The 20,963-nt window shown below is 35.8% G+C and overlaps 1 protein-coding gene across 3 annotated transcripts in view; it reads right to left on the bottom strand.

Moving 5' to 3' along the window:
- Positions 1 to 20,963, bottom strand: part of CWC27 (CWC27 spliceosome associated cyclophilin) — a 196,709-nt gene that overhangs the window by 138,809 nt on the left and 36,937 nt on the right. Inside the window, exons 11-12 of one of the 3 annotated variants that reach the window (XM_059417955.1) lie at positions 17,986 to 18,096; positions 17,121 to 17,904 (exon numbers count right to left, since the gene is read on the bottom strand). The exons of 1 other annotated variant lie outside the window; for it this stretch is intronic. In XM_059417955.1, coding sequence (XP_059273938.1) covers positions 17,988 to 18,096 — 109 coding nt within the window. In that variant the 3' untranslated portion in view covers positions 17,121 to 17,904; positions 17,986 to 17,987. Of the gene's footprint in view, positions 1 to 17,120; positions 17,905 to 17,985; positions 18,097 to 20,963 lie in introns of those variants that run through there. One more of the 3 variants, XM_059417956.1, reaches the window with a different exon arrangement.

The following is a 20,963-nucleotide window of genomic DNA, read 5'->3' as shown; positions in this document are numbered from 1 at the left end:
AAAAAAAAAAAAAAAGTAGTACTTTGACTAAGAAGAAAATAGTTGTAATAAACCAGAAAGTTCTGAAGGTTAAACAACCAGTAAACCTATTTGAATGTTTGAAGAACGTCAAATTAAATGTGTGGTTCACAAACAGACCATATGTGTTATGTAAGGCAAATACTGATATAAGCACACATAATGTAATATAGTACCTATAGCTATTCAAATCCCATCCATCCTTGAAAATCTAGCTGAAATAAAGCTTCTTAAAATATGTGCTAATAAAACAGATGTTCAATAAATGATATCTGTTAACTGAAAAAATAAGTGAGTAAACTGATTCTTCTTCCTCAGGCCGTCATTGAAATTATTGTTAGGATACCTATAGCAATCACATGTATGTGGCTTTATGTGTAGTTCTAATGGGATTTCATAGATTTTACACACACATAATTTTGTATATGTATAAAAACATAGTTAAATGTTTATATTTTGGTAACTTTTTTGTCCCCCAGTAGTATTCCAATAGATCCCAAATATAATTTCCCAAATTGGGGAAAACCAATTATCAATTACAGCCTGTTTCAATAGGAAAATTTTCTTAAATTCTAAGTAACACACAAATAAACTTGCAAACATGATCCATTTATGAGTCAGTAAGTACCCTGACATTCAGCCAGTAATTCTAAAAATGGAAAATGATTGAATTTCCTGAACCCAAAAAATAATCTAACAACAAAAAAGAATAAAATATGAGTCATAAAAGGTATCGATGAGGACTCTTTGTAGAAAATGCAAATCAAGAAAATTATTTTATAAGAAATGACATTAAAAGCTTAATTATACTTTTGTTATCAAATCTGTATTTATATAAAAATAATTTAAAAAACCACACTTGCATTTTGTATAATCACTGCTATTATCATTTGCACAATCATAGATCTGACATTCACTTACTTCTTTAACAATAGTTGAATATTTGCCATATACTAGATGACCACTGGCACAACTGGGACCAATTCTTTAGATGGTTTCCTGGCCTTTTTCTTGCTTTGTCCCCTTTTTATTAACTGTTTTGTGAGTGGAGGAAAAATAATGTGAATTTAATAGCCGTTTCCACTATTAAAATATTGTTGTAGATTAGTGAGTGGCTTAGAAGCTTTCACAAGGAAGTAAAGGAAAAAGTATGCTAGATTCACATTCAGACTCACTGAGACTACCTAGGTTGGCAAAAACAAAATAATCTGTCACTTATTCTCTACTGGTCTTATCTGTAAAATGAGGAAATTGAAAGACAGTTGATATGGTTCTTCCAACTTTAAAATGTCCTAATTCTATTTAGGTACTGTGAACAGTTGGCATATGAAGATTAGGAGAGCCAGGAGATTAAATGTTATTTAATGGGGGAAAAAAGTAGTGACTCATCCTAGCTCTTTCCAGAATGTATTATATATACATTAATAATTTTTACTTAAGTAAACTCAAATAGTAAAATGAACAGTATTCAGAAAGAAACACTTTGAAGATTCTGAAAATATTATTAGAGAATATTATTATAAGTATGTAGTATCTTGAAAACAAAATATTATAACTGATGTATTTTAATAACTATAATTTATTGAATGTCTACCAACTCATCTCATCATGCAACAATCTGGTAAAATAGGTCTTTTTTATTCCCATTTTTAAAAAAGATTTTATTTATTTATTTAACAGACAGAGAGAGAGAGAGAGAGACAGTGAGAGAGGCAACATAAGCAGGGGGAGTGGGTGAGGGAGAAGCAGCTCCCCCCCCACCAAACAGGGATCCCGACATGGGACTTGATCCCAGGACCCCAGGACCACAACCCGAGCCGAAGGCAGATACTTAACCGACCGAGCCACCCAGATGCCCCTTTTTATTCCCATTTTACAGGAAGACACTGAGAGTCAGATAAATAATTCATTCGCCCAAGGATACTTAGTTAAAAAATGGCACAACCTGGGCTTTTGACTCCAAACCAATACTCTTCCCACTACATAATGCATTTTGGCAGGTGAGAATTCTACCACTGAACCACCCATGCACATAATGCATTTTGATTCCTACAAATGAATCTCTTTTTTATAGTCAAGTCTCAGTTACTAATGGTAACAAGAATAGAAACAGCAAGGAAAAAGAAATCCCAAATAAACACAGTATAACAGCTTAGGATGTGGATGAATTCCAGTAAAATAAGTTTTGTGCTGAGTTCTCAGGCACCTTCAATGTCTCAAGTTTAAGTAATAGTCTCAACTCACTGAAGCTTAAATGTTATCTAATCCATTTTTCCACTCATTACAGAAACTTAAAATTTCTATTACATTAATTAAAGATTGAGCACAAATAGGAGGTATATAATTTAAAGGAATAATCACAGAATCTTCTAAGGAAAGGATCCAAAGACTTGCTTTTTTCTTTTTAACTATTTTCTCTCACTGAGTTTGCTTAAAAGAAAAATGCACTGAAATTTCAAAAGGCCATTTTAACCCTGGTTACTAATGCTTTCTTAAAAAACTTGCTCCAGGGCGCCTGGGTGGCTCAGTGGGTTAAGCCGCTGCCTTCGGCTCAGGTCATGATCTCAGGCTCCTGGGATGGAGTCCCGCATCGGGCTCTCTGCTTGGCAGGGAGCCTGCTTCCCTCTCTCTCTCTGCCTGCCTCTCCGTCTACTTGTGATTTCTCTCTGTCAAATAAATAAATAAAATCTTTAAAAAAAAAAAAAAAAAAACTTGCTCCAGAAAAAAATACACTGATTTGTTTTTTCATTTCTATGTACTTTTTCTGTTCTTAGATTGAGACAACAAAACTACCACACACACATACACACACGCACAAAATGATCTGAAGAAAATTAAGTAGGACAAGTCCAAGAAAATTTACCAACTAAAAATTTATTCTTGGATAATCAAGAGGAAATGTAGAAATATTTCTAAGTATTATACAAGACAAAACTGAAAGCAAAAGACATGAAACTTACAGTTGTATTATGGCCTACTGCAAATAATCAAGTAGCAAGAAACAAAGTTTAAAATAACTATTAACTTATTAATTGAAATAATTAGTGAAGTATAAAGTCAGAAATTACTACTTGGTCTTTTAGTTATTCAGAAATAGTATCATTTCGAAAAATCTCATCAATCAAGGAAATTTGTAACTTAACAGGTATAATTTAAACATTAAAATTCAAGTCTAAACTGCTGTAACAAATACTGGGGTCATTTATAGAACATTCCAAGCAACCACAATAGAATACACATTCTTTTCATGTGCACATATAACATGCACCAAGATAAGCCATACTGAGCCATGAAACAAGTCTCAATGTAAAATAACTGAAATTGTACAGAATATGTCCTCTGACCACAATAAAATTAATTTAGACATCAGTAACAGACAAATATCTAGAAAATTCCCAAATATTTGGAAAATAAACAGTACAGTTCTAAATGACCCATAGGTCAAAGAAGAAGCCACAAAGAAAATAGGAAAAATTTTGAACTGAATGAAATTCAAAGCAAATTTATAAATATTACACACACACACACACACACACACACACACACACACACATCCAGTAAAGGACTGGCTCGTCCAATTGCGGGGTCTGCCTAGTCTGAAATCCAAAATGTGGATCACGCATTTGTGCAAATAGGCCATCAAGAAGGGCAAGTTGGAACTCTCCACAGTACAAGCGAAAGCAGCTCTCCACAGATGGAATTTCTTCTTCTGAGAAGCCTCAGCTCTCTTCCTCAGTCTTTTAAATGAATCAGGCCCCCAGATCATAAACTGCTTTACCTAAAAGTCACTGATTATGGACTTTAATCACATCTATAGAATACCTTCAAAGCAACACCTGTATTAGTATTTGATTAAACAACTAGGGACTATACCCTAGCCAAGTTGGTACATAAAATTGATTATCATGACAACAAAACTGGTGAGATGCAGAGAGAGCAGTGCTTAGAGTTTTAAATGCTTTATTAGAAAAGAAGAAAGTCCAAAATCAATTATGTAAGGTTCCAGCATAAGAAGCTAAAAACAAAACAAAACAAAAAGACAGCCACCACCACCACAACAAAAAAATAGACAGGAAGAAGAAAAACGAAAAGGCGAGAAGAAGCAAATTAAACAAAGTAAGTAGAAAGAAGAAAGTTGGAGAAATACTTTATTTTAAGACGTACTATTATAGATCCTGCAAATACATATCTCCAAGACTTTTAATGACATTTCAGATGTGCCAGTTTGGAAAATTTCCAGATCAGACCTCTCCTTGCTTATCATGCTCCTGATAAAACATTCCTGGATGCATTCCTAGATGCACCCTTCAAGGTAGAAGGGTGGTTTTCAAGGTTTTTTTCAAGAACAGAACACCCAAGGTCAAACAAACACCTGTGCTCAAGGACTAGAACCCTGGTTTCCAAAACCCCTTCCGAAAGGAATTCCCATTGCAATGTACTGTCTCCAAGTTTTCTTTCCTGTCACTAAAAACTGGCCACACACCTGTGTAATAGTACCCATTGAGAAAAGCTACAGCCTAGCTGCTCATTTTCTTTTAATTCTTAAGTTTATCTATAGGCTAGCGCCTGAAGCACCGTCATGTTAATTACAAAAGGGCACACCCTCTAGGGGAACCTCCTAGGAAACAAATACCTTTTCCTGGCTGAAAGATTAGAAAAAGGCACCCATTCCTGGGGCTAATGTGGCCCTCCCCAGTGCACAGGGCTTGGAGGGGAACTCCGCCTAGATTCCAGCTCATATTCACATTCCATGGCTAAGTGTTCTGCACAACTCTCCTCGGTAGCCCTGCTTATCAGTCATTCACCATCTTGTTGAAGGCAGAACATCAGGTAATATCATTCTATAAAAATGCTCCATTCATAAACGAGTCAAATATTTTTAAAAAATCGTATCTTAAATTTTTTAAGCTGTATCTTAACTCTTGACAGACCAAGGTTCTCACATTGGAAATATTCAAGCAGAACTACAGTGTTAAGAGTAGACAGTAAACTTTATTACCAGTACTTCATTTTAGAAAGTGACATTCTATGTTTGTTTTGTTTAGTAAGATTTGAAGTGTTTCTGTAAGTGCTATATTAAAAATTACATAGAGGGAAAAATATAGCAACATGTTTTCCTAAGCAATAAATGTCATCACTGAATTTTCAGCAAGGACATTTATCTTTCTAAAATAAAACTATTGCATACGCTAGCTAAAGTTAGAATTTTATCTTTTAAATTTGTTTCCTTAAATGAACATGTCCATAATTACATTTGTAGACATGCTATTTTTGTTTTATGTAGTTGTCATTAAGTTTTTATTATAAACAGGATGTTCTCAAAAATAATACTTCCATTTTTAAAATAAACATTCAAAATGAAACAAATGAGGTAAAAATAGTCATTAACAACTTAAGTAAAGCGCAACAAATTAGCACACTCATTATCTTATAAGAGAGTATTTATTTTACCAGCAAAATTACTGGTATCATCAGCTTACTCCAGTGTGTGGTCTGGCAATTGGCAGTATAAACCTGCCTGAAAACAAACCTTCAAGAAAACTAATAAACCTCATCTGACTCTACACCATTTCTACTTGGGATTTCCTATGCATTTAGAGTACTCAGTCTGTCTATGCCATTTTGTGTTTTTTAATGTATTATTTTCTTAAGTAACAAATCACATCTGATGCAGAGTAATTCTCTGTAGTGTAGGAGAGATGTGGGAGGCAGGTGGGAGAGGTGGGAGGCAGGTGGGAGAGCCAGGATGCTTATGAAGGACACCAGTGTCTCATTTTCCTTCTAGGTATGCTTGGCTTGTCTCCCCAAATTGTCCCTGTGGACTGGGTTTATCTCTTCTACTTCATTGATATCATGCCCCTTTAATTACATACATCACCTTAAATACTAATCTGGTTGTTATATATGCTTAATAACCACTGACATTTAACCTGGCATTAAGTTTTCATTTTATTTTGAAATATGGCATGGTTGGAAGGGGCTACCAGAAAGTGAGCGATTCTAAGGCTGTTAAGGTTGGATTGTGTGTCACTAAAGGCACTTTAAACTCTATAATCACCAGCCATCACCAGCATCATGTTTTTAAAGTAATTCACATGTATTATTTCACAAAATTTGTTTTCATCTTGTCACTAGGTAGATTCATTCCTCCCCCTAAACTACCACCTCATTTACTATAGGGATTTAGCGTTCACTTTCAAATTATAAAAACTAAAATAAACATGATTCTCTACTCCAGCCATCTCACCAAACCCTCCTACTCACATATCTCCTGTCCAAAAATGTAGAAATCCAGTATTCACCCAACCTTGAGTCTTTCAAGTTGGCATACTTTAAATGAAAAAAGAGGTTGATCTATGTTTTCCTGTACACATAAATAAAGCAAAGCGAGTTATATTTGCACTTTACTAGCCTGGCAGGTACCTCATGATCTGGTCCCAACCTATCTTTCTATCTTTATTTCCAACAATATCCTCTCTAGTCACAACAGGTTGTTCCTCAAATACACTCTGTACTTTTCTCTGTTTCCTCTACTGGAAATTCCCTTTCCCACCCATTTCCTCTTATTCAAACTTTGCCCCTTCTTCAAGGCCTAGTATTAATGCTGTCTACTTTGCATACATGCAGACTTCCTGATCCCTAAAGTCAAAATTAATCTCTCCCTCCTCCATGGAGCTACTGTACTTTCTCTGAACCTCGACTTTATATAGAGTTCATTGTGTATGTATGTGTTATAAAGCCTGGCTCAGCTGAGAGCTTTTTTGTAGGCAAGGGGAGTATCTTTATCTTTCTATCTACCACATGCATATTTTAGATGTTTGGGAAAATGTTTGCTGAATGCAAATTTCCTTGCAAATAGAATACTGTCTTGGTTGGGGTTTTCATTATATTTTACCTGGACTTGGACAATTAAAGCAGTATTCTGGTTGGTCAGTCTTCTTAACCTCTCGTCTTGGCTCCTTCCAGCTTATTTTCCATGCTACTATCCCAATGATCCCTCTAAGACAAAATGCTAATCATGTCACTTTCCAATTTTAAAACTTTTATATTGTTTTCCACCATCTAAAGAACAAAGTCCAGTTTCTAAGTATGCCATACAAGGCCCATTTTGATTGGCCCCAGTTTACTCCTCTAATAACTTCCTACCATAATTCCTGCAGATATGTGTCCCTGTATATGTAAGTTCTCACATATATCAGGATATCAAATTCTCACCAATCCTTTTGCATGCACAGTCTGCATCCTGCACCCCCACCCCAAATTCTAATATTCGATTTTAATGCCTCATCTCAGGGGAGGTATAATATGGCAGTTAAGTCAAATATATGTGTTTAAATCCTGGACTGTCCATTGTTTGGAGAGTAATCCTGCGTAAGTTAAACTTTAGAAACACAACTGAAGAAAGATTAGAAAGCTGTCTAGCTTCACCATTCTTCCCCTACTCTTTGCAAAACCACTCTGTTCCTATACTTTGGTGGGCAACTTTGACATTTGTGTAAAATATAAATCTAAGAGCCAATATTAGAATCTAAGCTCTAGGTTCCTTGCAGGTAGATGTGATTAGTCAAGTTCCAGATTAAAAAACAGACAAGCCTTAACCTTTGTTTTCTTCAAGCTCCTTAGTCACTATATACTAAAATGTGAAGTAATAATACATACAAATTTTAAATCCTTGCTTGCAGTAGTGGTCTATCTCAGCAAAGATGTACATATAACATTTTCATATACTGCTTGCCTCATATATCTTTGGTTAAATATCTGTTCAGATCTTTTGTCCATTCTTTAAATGGGTTTATTTTCTTAGTGTTGAGTTTTCAGAATTCTTCCTATATTCTGGATACAAATCTCTTATTAAATGTGTAATTTGCAAATACTGCTTCCTACTCTGTGGCTTGTCTTTTCATTCCTTAAAAGCAACCTCTCCAGAGCCAAAGTTTTTTTTAATTTTGATGATGTTCATTTATCAGTGGACTTCATGTTTTTTTGTGCCTAAAAACTCATTAGCATACCCAAGTTCATAAAGATTTTCTCCTATGTTTTCTTTTAGAAGCTTAATAGACTTACTTTTAGGTTTGTGAACCATTAGAAGTTAATTTTTGTAGAAAGAGGTAGGTGTTAATGTTCAATTTTTTGCACACAGACTCTCAGTTACTCTAACATTAGTTGTTTTTTTTTTTAAAGAATTTTATTTATTTGACAGAGAAAGATCACAAGTAGGCAGAGAGGCAGGCAGAGAGAGAGGAGGAAGCAGGCTCCCCGCTGAGCAGAGAGCCTGATGTGGGGCTTGATCCCAGGACCCTGGGATCATTATCTGAGCGGAAGGCAGAGGCTTTAACCCACTGAGCCACCCAGGCGCCCCTCTAACATTATTTGTTAAAAGATTATCATTTCTCAAACTTTCTTTGTACTTTTGTCAAAAATCAGTTGATTATATCTGTGTAGGTGTGGGTCTATTTCTGGGCGCTTTATTCTCTTCTATTGATCTCTCTCTCTCTCTCTTTATCCAGTAACCATCTATTTTTTCCCTCTGTATGATTTAATAGGTATATAATGCTGTAGATTTTTATAAATGGCATATACTTAAGTATAGTCAGTTCAAGGTATCATAGCTCCAAATAAGGACTGCTTTCTGTTCTAAGACTTAGAAACAGAAATGCAGCAACAATAAAGAGTAAACTTAAACAACTGACTAATGTGAAGCAGGAAAAGAATGCAATAATATTCAAAGGCTAGGTAACTACTCTGCCTTGAAAGTGAGTTTTCAACTTTAAAGAGCCCAGATAAGGTGAATCTCTTTTGCAGAATCTATTTCCAAGTCAAATTTATAGCTGGGGGGCAGGGGAGGTAATTGCTTGCATTTTATTTTAACCTGGTTTAGGTGCCAGGTCTTCATCTAAAATTCAGCAGCTACAGTGTTTTAAAAAAGAACAATTCAAAGATATATACAGTATGAACTTATAAACATTCTTCAAATGCTACTTTAAAAACTTTTAGCAAGAACAAACTGAAAATAATCTTCTCATACATTCTTTTATGCATTTTGGGGGGATAAGCAGTATTTCATCAGTATTTTATGAAAATTATTTTGAGTTAATAGAAGCATTTATAACTATAAAAGGCTGTCTATTATCTTAAGAGTCCAAGAATTAAGGTAATGCAGATATCATTCCATCTTATGGCCACAGCACCAAAGACCTGAAGTGGTAATGCTGTAGTCTCACCATGTTTAGGGTGTAACCCTCCTCTGGAGGCTAGGCTCTTAAGTGTTTAATTTTTGCTACAGGCTGTGATTAACAGGTGTTAAGTCCCTTTATTGTTCCTTAAAACTGTTGCTACTCACTGGCACAGCTTAGAAGCAAGAGTAGTTTAGTTAGAATAAAGGACTCTCTCTCACTTTGTCTTTCTAGAATGGAGTAACCCTGTCTTGGCAAACATCTAACTTAGCCTTGGGAAGGACAAATAATCTAGATCCAATTTGACTTTTAAATATGTACCTTTATTTACCTATGTTCCCAACATACAGGAAAAGGTTAAGCAATATTCATATTTTCCTCAGTAATTCATTCAATACAAAAATGATGAGCAAAACCTTTAAACATCTACTTAAATGTAAACACATTTTGTTCCAAAATTCTTTCCAGACTATACAACATAAGCTAAAACAATAAAATGAAGAGAATATAATTTTTAAAACTTCACTGGACTACTGATAAATCCTACCTGAGAATATAATACTGAGCATCAAGCCAAACAATTAAGGCTGGTGAGTAACTTCGCAATATTATCTTGGCTTTCAATTTCTGGACCACTCTCCAGCAGCATCAGGACTAGACATTCTTACCTTCTATCACACTAAATGTCCTTCCACAGGTCGGCTATAGATCTAGGTGACTGAGCAAGTACATACACTACAACTAAAATGGAGAGTTATCATACAGCAGCAGGACATAAAATACAAGGACTGTAACACTCTAGTCTTTGTATGAGGCCTACACTGTATCTTTCTAAACTCTCTCTAAACTTTCTTCTTAATTCCCTTCAACAAAGACTGTCTTTAAATTATTTCAAGTTATCGTTAATATTGTGAACAAATAAGCATATCCAGAAATTTTCTATTGATTTATAATGATTAATAAGTCTAAAAAAGTAAATGCTTATCTAAAAGGAAGAAAAATTGGTAGGAAGTCATTATACAATTTTCATAGTTAAGAAAACATTCTTTTTCACAGACTCCAGAAAATCAAATATACCGCAAAGGACAAATCTAACTTCCTGTCTGTTGACTGTGTGCTTGTGTGCGTGCACATGTGTGTAAACTGAAAATACAAATTAGAGAGAAAAGATTTTGTTCATTAGCTTATATGCCAATTAATATCTGCCTTTGACCCTAAGAAAAGTACTTTTCAGTAAGAACAGAAATCTACCCATTATAATATAACAAATTTGAGACTGTTTAAACAAAATAATTCTTTAAAGAAGCACCTAAATCAACACTATAAATTTTAAAACAGAAAAGCAAACTACCTGACATGACAAAATTAGCAATTAGCAATACCAGGAAAATGTATTAAGAATCTTTAAAATAAAAGAAAAACTTGAATAGAATAATAATAAATCAAATACAAAATTAGATTAAAAATCTAGTAAGCCACTGACATACCTAAAAATAATAATCGAAATCCTATTTAAGGTTTAACACTCAAATAGGTACATTTAAATAGTAAACACATTGAAATCAACATGAATGCACAAATATACTGAATGAACTAATACACATGGTGTAGCAGTATCTTAACAATAAAAACTAAGGCGAGAAGAGAGATCAAATACTACTAATGGATCAAAGTTGGCAAAAAGGTAGGAAAGAATTGTAATGAATTCTGAGATTCCTCTTCAAAGTAGGTCATTACTAAATAGTTTATATTGTGTCTGCTCTTAAAAAGACAAGCTTAAATAAAGGCAAAGAGTTGATAAAGTGAACAAAATAGAACAAAATCCACTCAGATTAATATTGACGAAATATTATGGCAAAGGTTCTTTAAAGCATTATAGAACTTATAGAAAACTGATTTTGGCTGAGAGAAGAGACCCTCTCACTTTGTCTCCCTAGAAAAGAGTGACCTTGTCTTCTGCAAACATCTGAGCCTAGCTTTGAGGACAGATAATCTGGATCCTAACTTAATTTTTAACCTCATTTATCCTCATTTCACCTAATGTTCCCAACATATAGGAAAAGGCAAAGTAACGTGTATTTTCATCACTCATTATCTGGCTATACAAACTATGAGCCAATCACATCCTAGCACTACTGATGAATTTTTTGTTTGTTTGTTTGGTGTATTTATTTTTTGAAGGGTGTGGATCCTAGCAGATGCATTTTGTAAAAGCCAAACAAATTTTAAAAGTTTGTCTTGGTTATTTGCATATCTACCCCTGATAGGCATGGAGGGAATTATTTAAAATAATGTGGTCGGAAAAGACAATGTTTGAGGAAGAAACTGCATGAAGAGAAGGAATGGTTACTAAGATTATTTTAGAGAAGACACTCTAAAGCTGAGGTAACCCAAAGTTACCTGAAGGTAACTGAAAAAGGCCTGAAAAAGAATGGGGTTGGCATGTCCACGAAACAGCAAGAAGGACAGACAATATGCAGCATTTGAAGTGAACCACAAGAGTAAGGTGGATAATAGCTTGGCCAAAGTGTGTGAAAAAGTGGATGGTGTGTGGACCACAGCACAGAGTAACGGTTTGCCTTTGCCAGAAGCGTATGAATTCAGATGCAGAGGGGTACACTGTTGGTGGGAAAATGAGGAATTTTTCTCACCATTTCTGTTTTCATAATAAAATAAGGAACAAGGTGATCAGCCAAAAGTAGAAGAGCAGTGAAGATGTTGGGTATTATTAATTAATACGATTCTCTTCCAGCAATAACTTGAAAACCAACCAAGAAAGCTATTAAAAATAATGGAACAGCTATTCATTTCCTCTCTGTCCACATGCCCACCACAGAGAACTTACCCTACTCATAACCCTGGAAGAAACAGCCTTACTGTATCAGTTAGGTTTAGGTTCTGTTGCACTTAATAGAAACTCCAACTAATGTGCTTAAATAACTTGAATGTTTTTTTATCCCACATTGAACAACTCCAGATAGGCAATCTGAGCTAGAATTGTGGCTCCATGAGGTCTTCAAGGACACAGGCTCTTTCAGCCTCTCTATTCCACCAAGGCTAGCCCCTTCTTTCTTTGCTTTAGAAATGACTTCCTGAAAGTGTGATATGCTTCTGTTTCCTCTCATTGCCAGAATTTGGTCACAAGGCCTTGCCTTGCTACAAAGGAGTATCGTGAATATCTTTTAATGAGGCAGTCATGAGTCCAGCTAGATATCTGGGTTCTCATTACTAAATAAGAAGGGAAGTGGATAGTGAAAGGACAAGACACCTCTGTCACACCTCCGCATCTCATGGCTTTCCAGAGCCCCTCCACTACCACCGTCCTCTCAATAACATATATGGATAGCTAACCCAAGCCAAGCCAGTAAGATTCTCTCTCCAGAGAGTCAGGCTGTGGGACACAGAAATTAAGTTAATTTACTTCTGAAGGACTGAACTGCAAGAGATACTAGACTAGAACCCTACAGAGAAAATACAAGACTGTAGAAAGTAACAGAACAAATGAACAAAGAAAAGGAGAGTTGAGGCTGTAGAAGGAGAGAAAATAGAAGTTCATGTCAGGGCTTCCGTTCATATCAGGGTTGATGCAATTCTTTTATCTAGATTCTGTGCAACTCCTCTATTCCTTTATGCAGAAATCCCTTCAGTTAATGTGTAAAATCCCTTTCTAGAAAAATGGGAGTTTTTTTGAGTAGGTTTCTATTCACTACAACCGAAGGATCCTTAAGGTACCTAATAAGAAAGTTATGATTTGATTGATGTTCCGTGCATATGAAGTGTTTCTGCATTTTCTGTGAAACTCGTGGAAGATCATTGTGTTCTTCTCTACCCCATATGGAAAGACAGATAAGATAGAATTTCCTTTAGAATTTTATGCTTTTAAAAAGTATGTGATAATTACAAAAGTGATATTCTTCTTTTTAAAATTCAGATAATGGCAATTAAGTAATGTTCATTATGTCTTTTTTTTTGTCCTGTCCACCAGGAAGATGCTGACTAAATTCATTACAAAGTCACGGGTATTTACAGCAATTCCTGGTTAAATCACAAAGCCTGGAGATTACATATTGTTTCTAAGCATTCACTGCTCCTCCTTGGGAAAGGTTTATACTTCACCATACCAGGCTTGGCCACATCACTTGCTTTCACCAGTGAAATGCTGAAGTGATAGATGCCATTTCTAAGCAGAAACTTTACGAGCTAGCATATGATTCCATCGTCACTCTTTTGCTTCTGCTGTGCCTCTCAGCAAGAGGCTTCTTCATTCTGGGCCCATGAATGTAAGTGTTGGGGAGTTTATCCACAGATCTTACCAGGATGTAGCCAGAACTAGAAAACAAACACTAGTTTTAACCCACTAAGATATGGGGGTTGTTTGTTACCATAGCATAACCTAAATTAAGCTGACTAATAAAGGAAGCAATTCAGTATGTTTATATGCAGGGCATTGAAGAGTATCAGGAAGGACTAAAAGGATGAACAGGAAGGGAGCACTAAAAACACCTAGAACTCCTATCCCAATGCTTATCACCACCATTCAGCCAAGTTATCTAAGCCAGAAACCTAGGCGTCATCTGGAGTGTATCTTTTTTCTTCTGGTCTCCTATATCCAAATCTGTTATCTCTATTATCTCTAAATCCATTCCCATAGACACTGCTTTAGGGAATTAGATCCTTATTATCTCTCCCTTCGATGAATGTAATAATCTTTCTGTTTTGGTCTCCTTCCTCCAATCCATTCTCTACACTCATACAGAATAGTATTTCTAACATGATGTCATACCTTTGCTAGAAACATCTCATGTGAGAGTTACACATCAGCTAGATACTGTGAGCTGGCCCTGACCAACCAACAGCTGTAGAGAGGGGTCAGACAACTGCAGGTTCAAGTACCAGACTTGCCATTTTCTATGCACATAAGTCTAGTTTTCTTCACTTTAAAAATGAGAATCATTAATATAGACTATACCTTTTAGCTTTGTTATGGAGGTTAAATTAAAGAAATAAATTGAGTTGGCAAAGTGGTCACACTGTAGAACAAGGAATAACAATAGCTGTCTGGCTACAGCATCTAGGAATACCTCACAGTCCTTATCTGTTCATACAACTGTCCCTTTTACTAGACACTAAGCAACTTGTAAAGAAACTCAGACACAGTAATCTGAGCATCCTATAACCTAGCACAGTGCCTAGTACAAAGGAAGAACTTATTGTGCATAAGTGAAACCATACCTGAAAGGTGGTAAAATCCCTGAACAATTAGGGGGGGAAGGGATCCAGAGAGAAAACTAGAGAAAGAAAAAATAGAATCACTAATTATAAATACCTCTTAGGCCCATGTGTAACTTCAAGTGCTTTTAACTTTGTGTTAAACAAAGATCTTTGCATCTTGAGAGGCCTCTTTGTTCTGTATTTTATCCAAATTATACCTGCCAATTTACTTTTTGAAAGATTTTATTTATTTATTTATTTATTTATTTATTTGAGAGAGAGAGAGAGCACGTGTGCAAGTGGGGGAAGAGTAGAGGGGTAAGGAGAGGAAGAGGAAAAGAATCTTGGAATAGCATGGAGCTCAACGCAGGGCTCAACCTCAGGACCTGAGATCATGACCTCAGCCCAAATCAAGAGTCAGATGCTTAACTGAATGAGCCACCCAGGCACCAACTGGCATACTTGCCAATTTAATTTATAGGTGAATTCACAAAGCATACACAAGGAAAGCAGGAAAACAATGAATTTCAAAACTCAATACAACTAGATTTCCAGGGTAGAGAACACTTCCTCAGATGCTTGAATAACTTAATGTTTTTTGCACATAATCTCAATACTGTATTTCAAATGTACATTGCATTCTCCAAAAACAGCTACCAGATCAATGGAACATAATTCTCAAGAGTAATAGAAGTCAATACATTCTAAAGAAATGCAAACACCTCTTCCCCATTTTGACAAGAGAATTTTCCTCACGTGTGCATTTCACTGCTTCCTGTCTGCCATCTGAAATCTAATTGTAAAAACAGGGTGGTTGTATTTCTTAAGTTCAAGGATTTTTTTTTTCTTTTACTTTGAAGGTGAGTCCTTGGATGTGGATTAAGGTTCTCAATGAACCAACTGGGCATTTTATTTATTTATTTATTTATTAAAGATTTATTTATTTATTTGACAGAGAGAGAGAGAGCACAAGCAGGCAGAACAGCACGGGGAGGAAAAGGCAGAAGCAGAATCCCCGCCAAGCAGGGAGCCTGACACAGGACTTGATCCCAGGACCCTGGTATCATGAACTGAGCTGAAGGCAGACACTTAACAACTGAGTCACCCAGGGGCCCCACAACTGGGAATGTTAAAAGTGTTTTTTTATTTTGAATAACCCAAGAAACAGTTTTGTTCAGAATATCCAAAAATCCTTGCTATAAAGACCCAAACATAAGAAAAATGGAAGCTTGCCAGAAATGCCAAATGATGGTATGATTTATAATTGTTACTATTCCAAAATTTTAAATGAAATAGATAAAGGCAGTAAAATAAACCATCTAGTCTACACTGGAGGATTATACAACACTAAAGGACTAGACTTCATGCTAAAATGTTATTTCTTTCCAATAGTGCTTCCAAATGGTTTATCTTATTAGCATTAGGGTATAACTTATGAAATTGCTAGCTGTTCTTGATCTACAAAAATGGCAATTTTACATTCAACTCTTTTTGACTTGGTACTTTCATCTTTTCCAGAAATACATATAGCCTACTTAACATCCTTAATAATTTGCATGCATGCATGTCTCTTAGAATATTTGACATGATGAATTAGTAATTAATTGTAATTAATTGTTTATAACCTCATTTTTATATTATATTATGAATGTTTGCAGAAAGAAATAATTTCTCCTTTATTTCTGTGTTCCTGAGTTTAGCACTGTCTGGCACTTAGCAGTTCTTGCAGTGTCTGGCAGTGTATGTTGAGAATAGGCTGACTGCTTAGGAAAGAACATACAAAAAAATAAAATCAATCTCTAGTGTAAGTTACCATGCAAAACTTCATTAAAATTAGGATGGCTCCAAAGCTTAGTACCTACTGATAAACCCAAATATTTCCTGAAAATACAATATTTGGACCACTACTACTCCATACCAAAGAAATAATAACTGCAAATTTTCTTTATTCGGAGTCCAGTTACCCACTATAAGGGCCTCACATGTCTTTCTCTTCCTCTTTCCTACCATCTGCTTCCGTATGTCTTGGAGGAAAGGAAAGTAATAGGAAGACGAAATGCTCTCAATGGATAATGCACTCGTTGCTTGTAAATGTTCTAATGAGAGGAAGAGGGGCACTTCTGCAGATGATGATTCTAATGGTTCATACAGCATTGTTAAAATATCTGTGGATTTCAATCTTTTTTACTATATTATCTTTTAAAATTTGTACTATAGTTTAAAAATGCACACTATCTTTTAAATTTTTTAGAAGATTTTTTATTAATTTTTGTGTCAGAGAGAGAGCACACAAACGGGGAGCAGCAGGCAGAGGGAGAAACAGGCTTCTCTTTGAGTAAGAACCCTGATGCAGGACTCAATCCCAGGACCCTGAGCCAAAGGCAGACCCTTAGCCAAATGAACCACCAAGGTGTCCCACTATCTTCTAAATTTCTGAAATGTAAATATTGTATTATCTTTTTGAATCTGTACTTCCTATGTCTGATCATATTAAGACTAAAAGATTTCCCAAGGCTGAAAGAAAGGTTACAAATGTTTTCAAGGACAGAAATCCTGGGAAGTAAGAAATTCTAGTAATATGTCAAACCTGACAAAGAGACCCTTGAGAGACAACAATTGGTAACATCTAATTTGGGTGTTCACCCAGGGCTCCCGGAGTATACTCAGGAGGTATTTATGACTACATTTTCCCTTGCTTCATAATTTTAAATTCAATCCAATTCATCAGATTTTTTAAAAAGATTTTATTTATTTATTTGACACAGCAAGAGAGAGAGAGACAGAGAAGGAGGGAACACAAGCAGGGGGAGTGGGAGAGGAAGAAGTGGGCTTCCTGCTGAGCAGAGAGCCCAATGCGGGGCTCGATCCCAGGACCCCAGGATCATGACCTGAGCTGAAGGCAGGCACTTAACGACTGAACCACCCAGGCGCCCCAATTCATCAGATCTTTAATCTCAATTTCAACTTCAATATCCATATCTAAATTCCTGGTGCTATCATAATAATGATATTTCATATCCAACTAACACAGATCGTAACTAAAACACAAATTCCACTTAATTTTACCAAATAAGAGAGTCATTTTATGAAGAAGATCAGCAAATATGATGGATAAACAGAACATAGCTAATGAAACTGGAACCTGTTCAAACACCAAAACTAATACCATTCCAGTTAACCTTGAAACATTTTTATCAAACGTTTGATGATTATAATTTGAGGGTATGTTAGTAATTTTTTTATTTATATTTCAACTTGATGAAAATAATTTAGAAGAGAAATCACACCATAATTACATTTGATAGAAATCACACAAAAACTGAATTTCCGTAATGATTATAATCATCACAACAAACCATTGACTTCTAACTATTTGGTCTGCTTGTTACATCTGATTTTACTCTTTGGTCGTTTATTATAAATCAATACACAGATGTTAAAAAACATTGAGCAGACAACTCAATTTGGTTTACAGAATGAACTCGCAGCAGTTGAGCTCCACCTACAGGCAAAAATAATTCTTTATAATCAATTTTAAAATAGGATTTTCCAAAAGATAAGCTCCAAATAATCCCAAACTTACAATTAACTTTGAGTGCACATTAGAATAACCTGGGGTGCTTTCTTAAACGTATGATCCCATTCCACAAATTCTGATTGACTTAGTCTGGGGTGGAGCATGTTCTCCGGTGATCTAAATGTACAGAAAAGTCGAAAGACATTGATCTGAGTCTTTAGCAGCACATATCTTTTAAAAACATCAGAAATACTCAAGTGTCATAGTTTAGTTCTTATAAAATTATTTGAGTCCCACTATGCTGACCATTTTATGTTTTTCAAAGATTAAAACTAAATTTAGTTGACGTAAGTGTCCTATATCACTGTTAGACTGCAGAAATTATCTGAAGTGACAGCATGATTTTTAAAAACCCACCTTTACATTATTCTGTGCCTCAGAAATAATCAAGGGAGTATGTGTGTAGTGGGGAGTAGTCTTTTTTTTTTAATTTAATTTAATTTTTTCAGTGTTCCAAGATTCATTGTTTATGCACCATACCCAGTGCTCCATGCAATACGTGTCCTCCATTAATACCTACCACCAGGCTCACCCAAACCCCCACCGCCCTCCCCTCTAAAACCCTCAGTCTGTTTCTCAGAGACCATAGTCTCTCATGGTTCGTCTCCCCCCACCCCATTCACTTTTCCTTTCCTTCTCCTAATGCCCTCCATGTTATTCCTTATGCTCCACAAGTAAATGAAACTGTATGATAATTGACTCTCTCTGCTTAACTTATTTCACTCAGCATAATGACCTCCAGTCCCGCCCATGTTGATACAAAAGTTGGGTATTCATCCTTTCTGATGGAGATGTAATATTCCATTGTATATATGAACCATATCTTCCTTATCCATTTGTCTGTCCAAGGGCATCTTGACTCTTTCCAGAATTTGGCGATTATGGCCATTGCTGCTATGAACACTGGGGTACATATGGCCCTTCTTTTCACTACATTTGTATCTTTGGGGTAAATACCTACTAGTGCAATTGCAAGGTCATAGGGTAGCTCTATTTTTAATTTCTTAAGGAATCTCCACACTGTTTTCCAAAGTGGCTGTACCCAACTTGCATTCCTACCAACAGTGTAAGAGGGTTCCTCTTTCTCCACATCCTCTCCAACACATGCTGTTTACTGTCTTGTTAATTTTGGCCAATCTAACTAGTGTAAGGTGGTATCTCAATATGGTTTTGATTTGAATCTCCCTGATGGCTAATGATGATGAACATTTTTTCATGTGTCTGTTAGTACGTTCTTCTTTGGAGAAATGTCTGTTCATGTCTTCTGCCCATTTTTTATGTGATTATCTGGTTTTTTGGGTGTTGAGTCTAAGGAGTTCTTTATAGATCTTGGATATCAGCCCTTTGTCTGTAGTGTCATTTGTGACTATGTACTCCCATTCCATGGGTTGCCTCTTTGTTTTGTTGACTTTGTTTTGTTTTGTTTTCAAGCTTCTGATCTTGAGCAAGTCCCAAAAGTTCATTTTCGCTTTTGTTTCCTTTGCCTTTGGAGACATATCTTGAAAGAAGTTGCTGTGGTCAATGTCGAAGAGGTTACTACCTATGTTCTCCTCTAGGATTATGACAGATTCCTGCCTTACTTTGAGGTCTTTTACCTATTTCAAGTTTATCTTTGTGTATGGTGTAAGAGAATGATCAAGTTTCATTCTTCTATACATAGCCGTCCAATTTCCCCAGCACCATTTATTGAAGAGACTGTCTTTTATTACACTGTATATTTTTTCCTGCTTTGTCAAAGATTATTTGACCACAGAGTGGACTCTCTACTCTGTTTCACTGGTCTATGTTTCTGTTTTTGTGTCAGTACCATGTTGTCTTGGTGATCACAGCTTTGTAGTATAGCTTGAAATCAGGCAACATGATGCCCCCAGTTTTGTTTTTCTTTTTCAACATTTCCTTAGCAATTCGGGGTCTTTTCTGGTTCCATACAAATTTTAGTATTGTTTGTTACAGCACTTTGAAAAAGGACAGTGGAATTTTGATTGGGATGGCATTGAAAGTAGTTTGCTCTAGGCAGTATAGACATTTTAACAATGTTTACTCTTCCAATTCATGAGCATGGAATGCTTTTCCATCTTTTTGTGTCTTCTTCAATTTCTTTCATGAGTGTTCTGTAGTTCCTTGAGTACAAATCCTTTACCTCTTTGATTGAGTTTATTCCCAGGTATCTTATGGTTCTTGGTGCTATAGTAAATGGAGTTGATTCTCTAATTTCCCTTTCTGTGTTTTCATTGTTAGTGTATAAGAAAGCAACTGATTTCTGTGCATTGATTTTGTATCCTGCCACATTACTGAACTGCTATATGAGTTCTAGTAGTTTGGGAGTAAAGTCTTTTTTTTGGGGGGGGGAGTAAAGTCTTTTGGGTTTTCCATATAAAGTATCATGTCATCTGCAAAGAGAGAGAGTTTGACTTCTTCTTTGCCAGTTAGAATACCTTTTATTTCTTTTTATTTTCTGATTGCTGTTGCTAGGACTTCTAGTACTATGTTGAATAACAGTGGTGAGAGTGTTCATCCTTGTGGTGTTCCTGATCTCAAAGGGAAGGCTGTCAGCTTTTCCCCATTGAGAATGATATTCCCTGTGGGTTTTTCATAGATAGATTTTATGAAGTTGAGGAATGTTCCCTCTATCCCTATAATCTGAAGAGTTTAATCAGGAACAGATGCTGTATTTTGTCAAATGCTTTTTCTGAATCAATCGAGAGGACCATGTGGTTCTTCTGTCTTTGCTTACTGATTTGTTCTATCACATTGATTGATTTGTGAATTTTGTTTTTTTTTTTTTTTTTTTTAAAGATTTTATTTATTTATTTGACAGAGAGAGAGAGATCACAAGCAGGCAGAGAGGCAGGCAGAGAGAGAGAGAAGGAAGCAGGCTCCCAGCTGAGCAGAGAGCCCGATGTGGGGCTCGATCCCAGGACCCTGCGATCATGACCCGAGCTGAAGGCAGCGGCTCAACCCACTGAGCCACCCAGGCGCCCCTT

The sequence above is a fragment of the Mustela nigripes genome, chromosome 12 (assembly GCF_022355385.1).
Source record: "Mustela nigripes isolate SB6536 chromosome 12, MUSNIG.SB6536, whole genome shotgun sequence".
NCBI lineage: Eukaryota > Metazoa > Chordata > Mammalia > Carnivora > Mustelidae > Mustela > Mustela nigripes.
The sequence above is the reverse complement of the archived record's forward strand: the minus strand, read 5'-3'. Positions and strand labels throughout refer to the sequence as shown.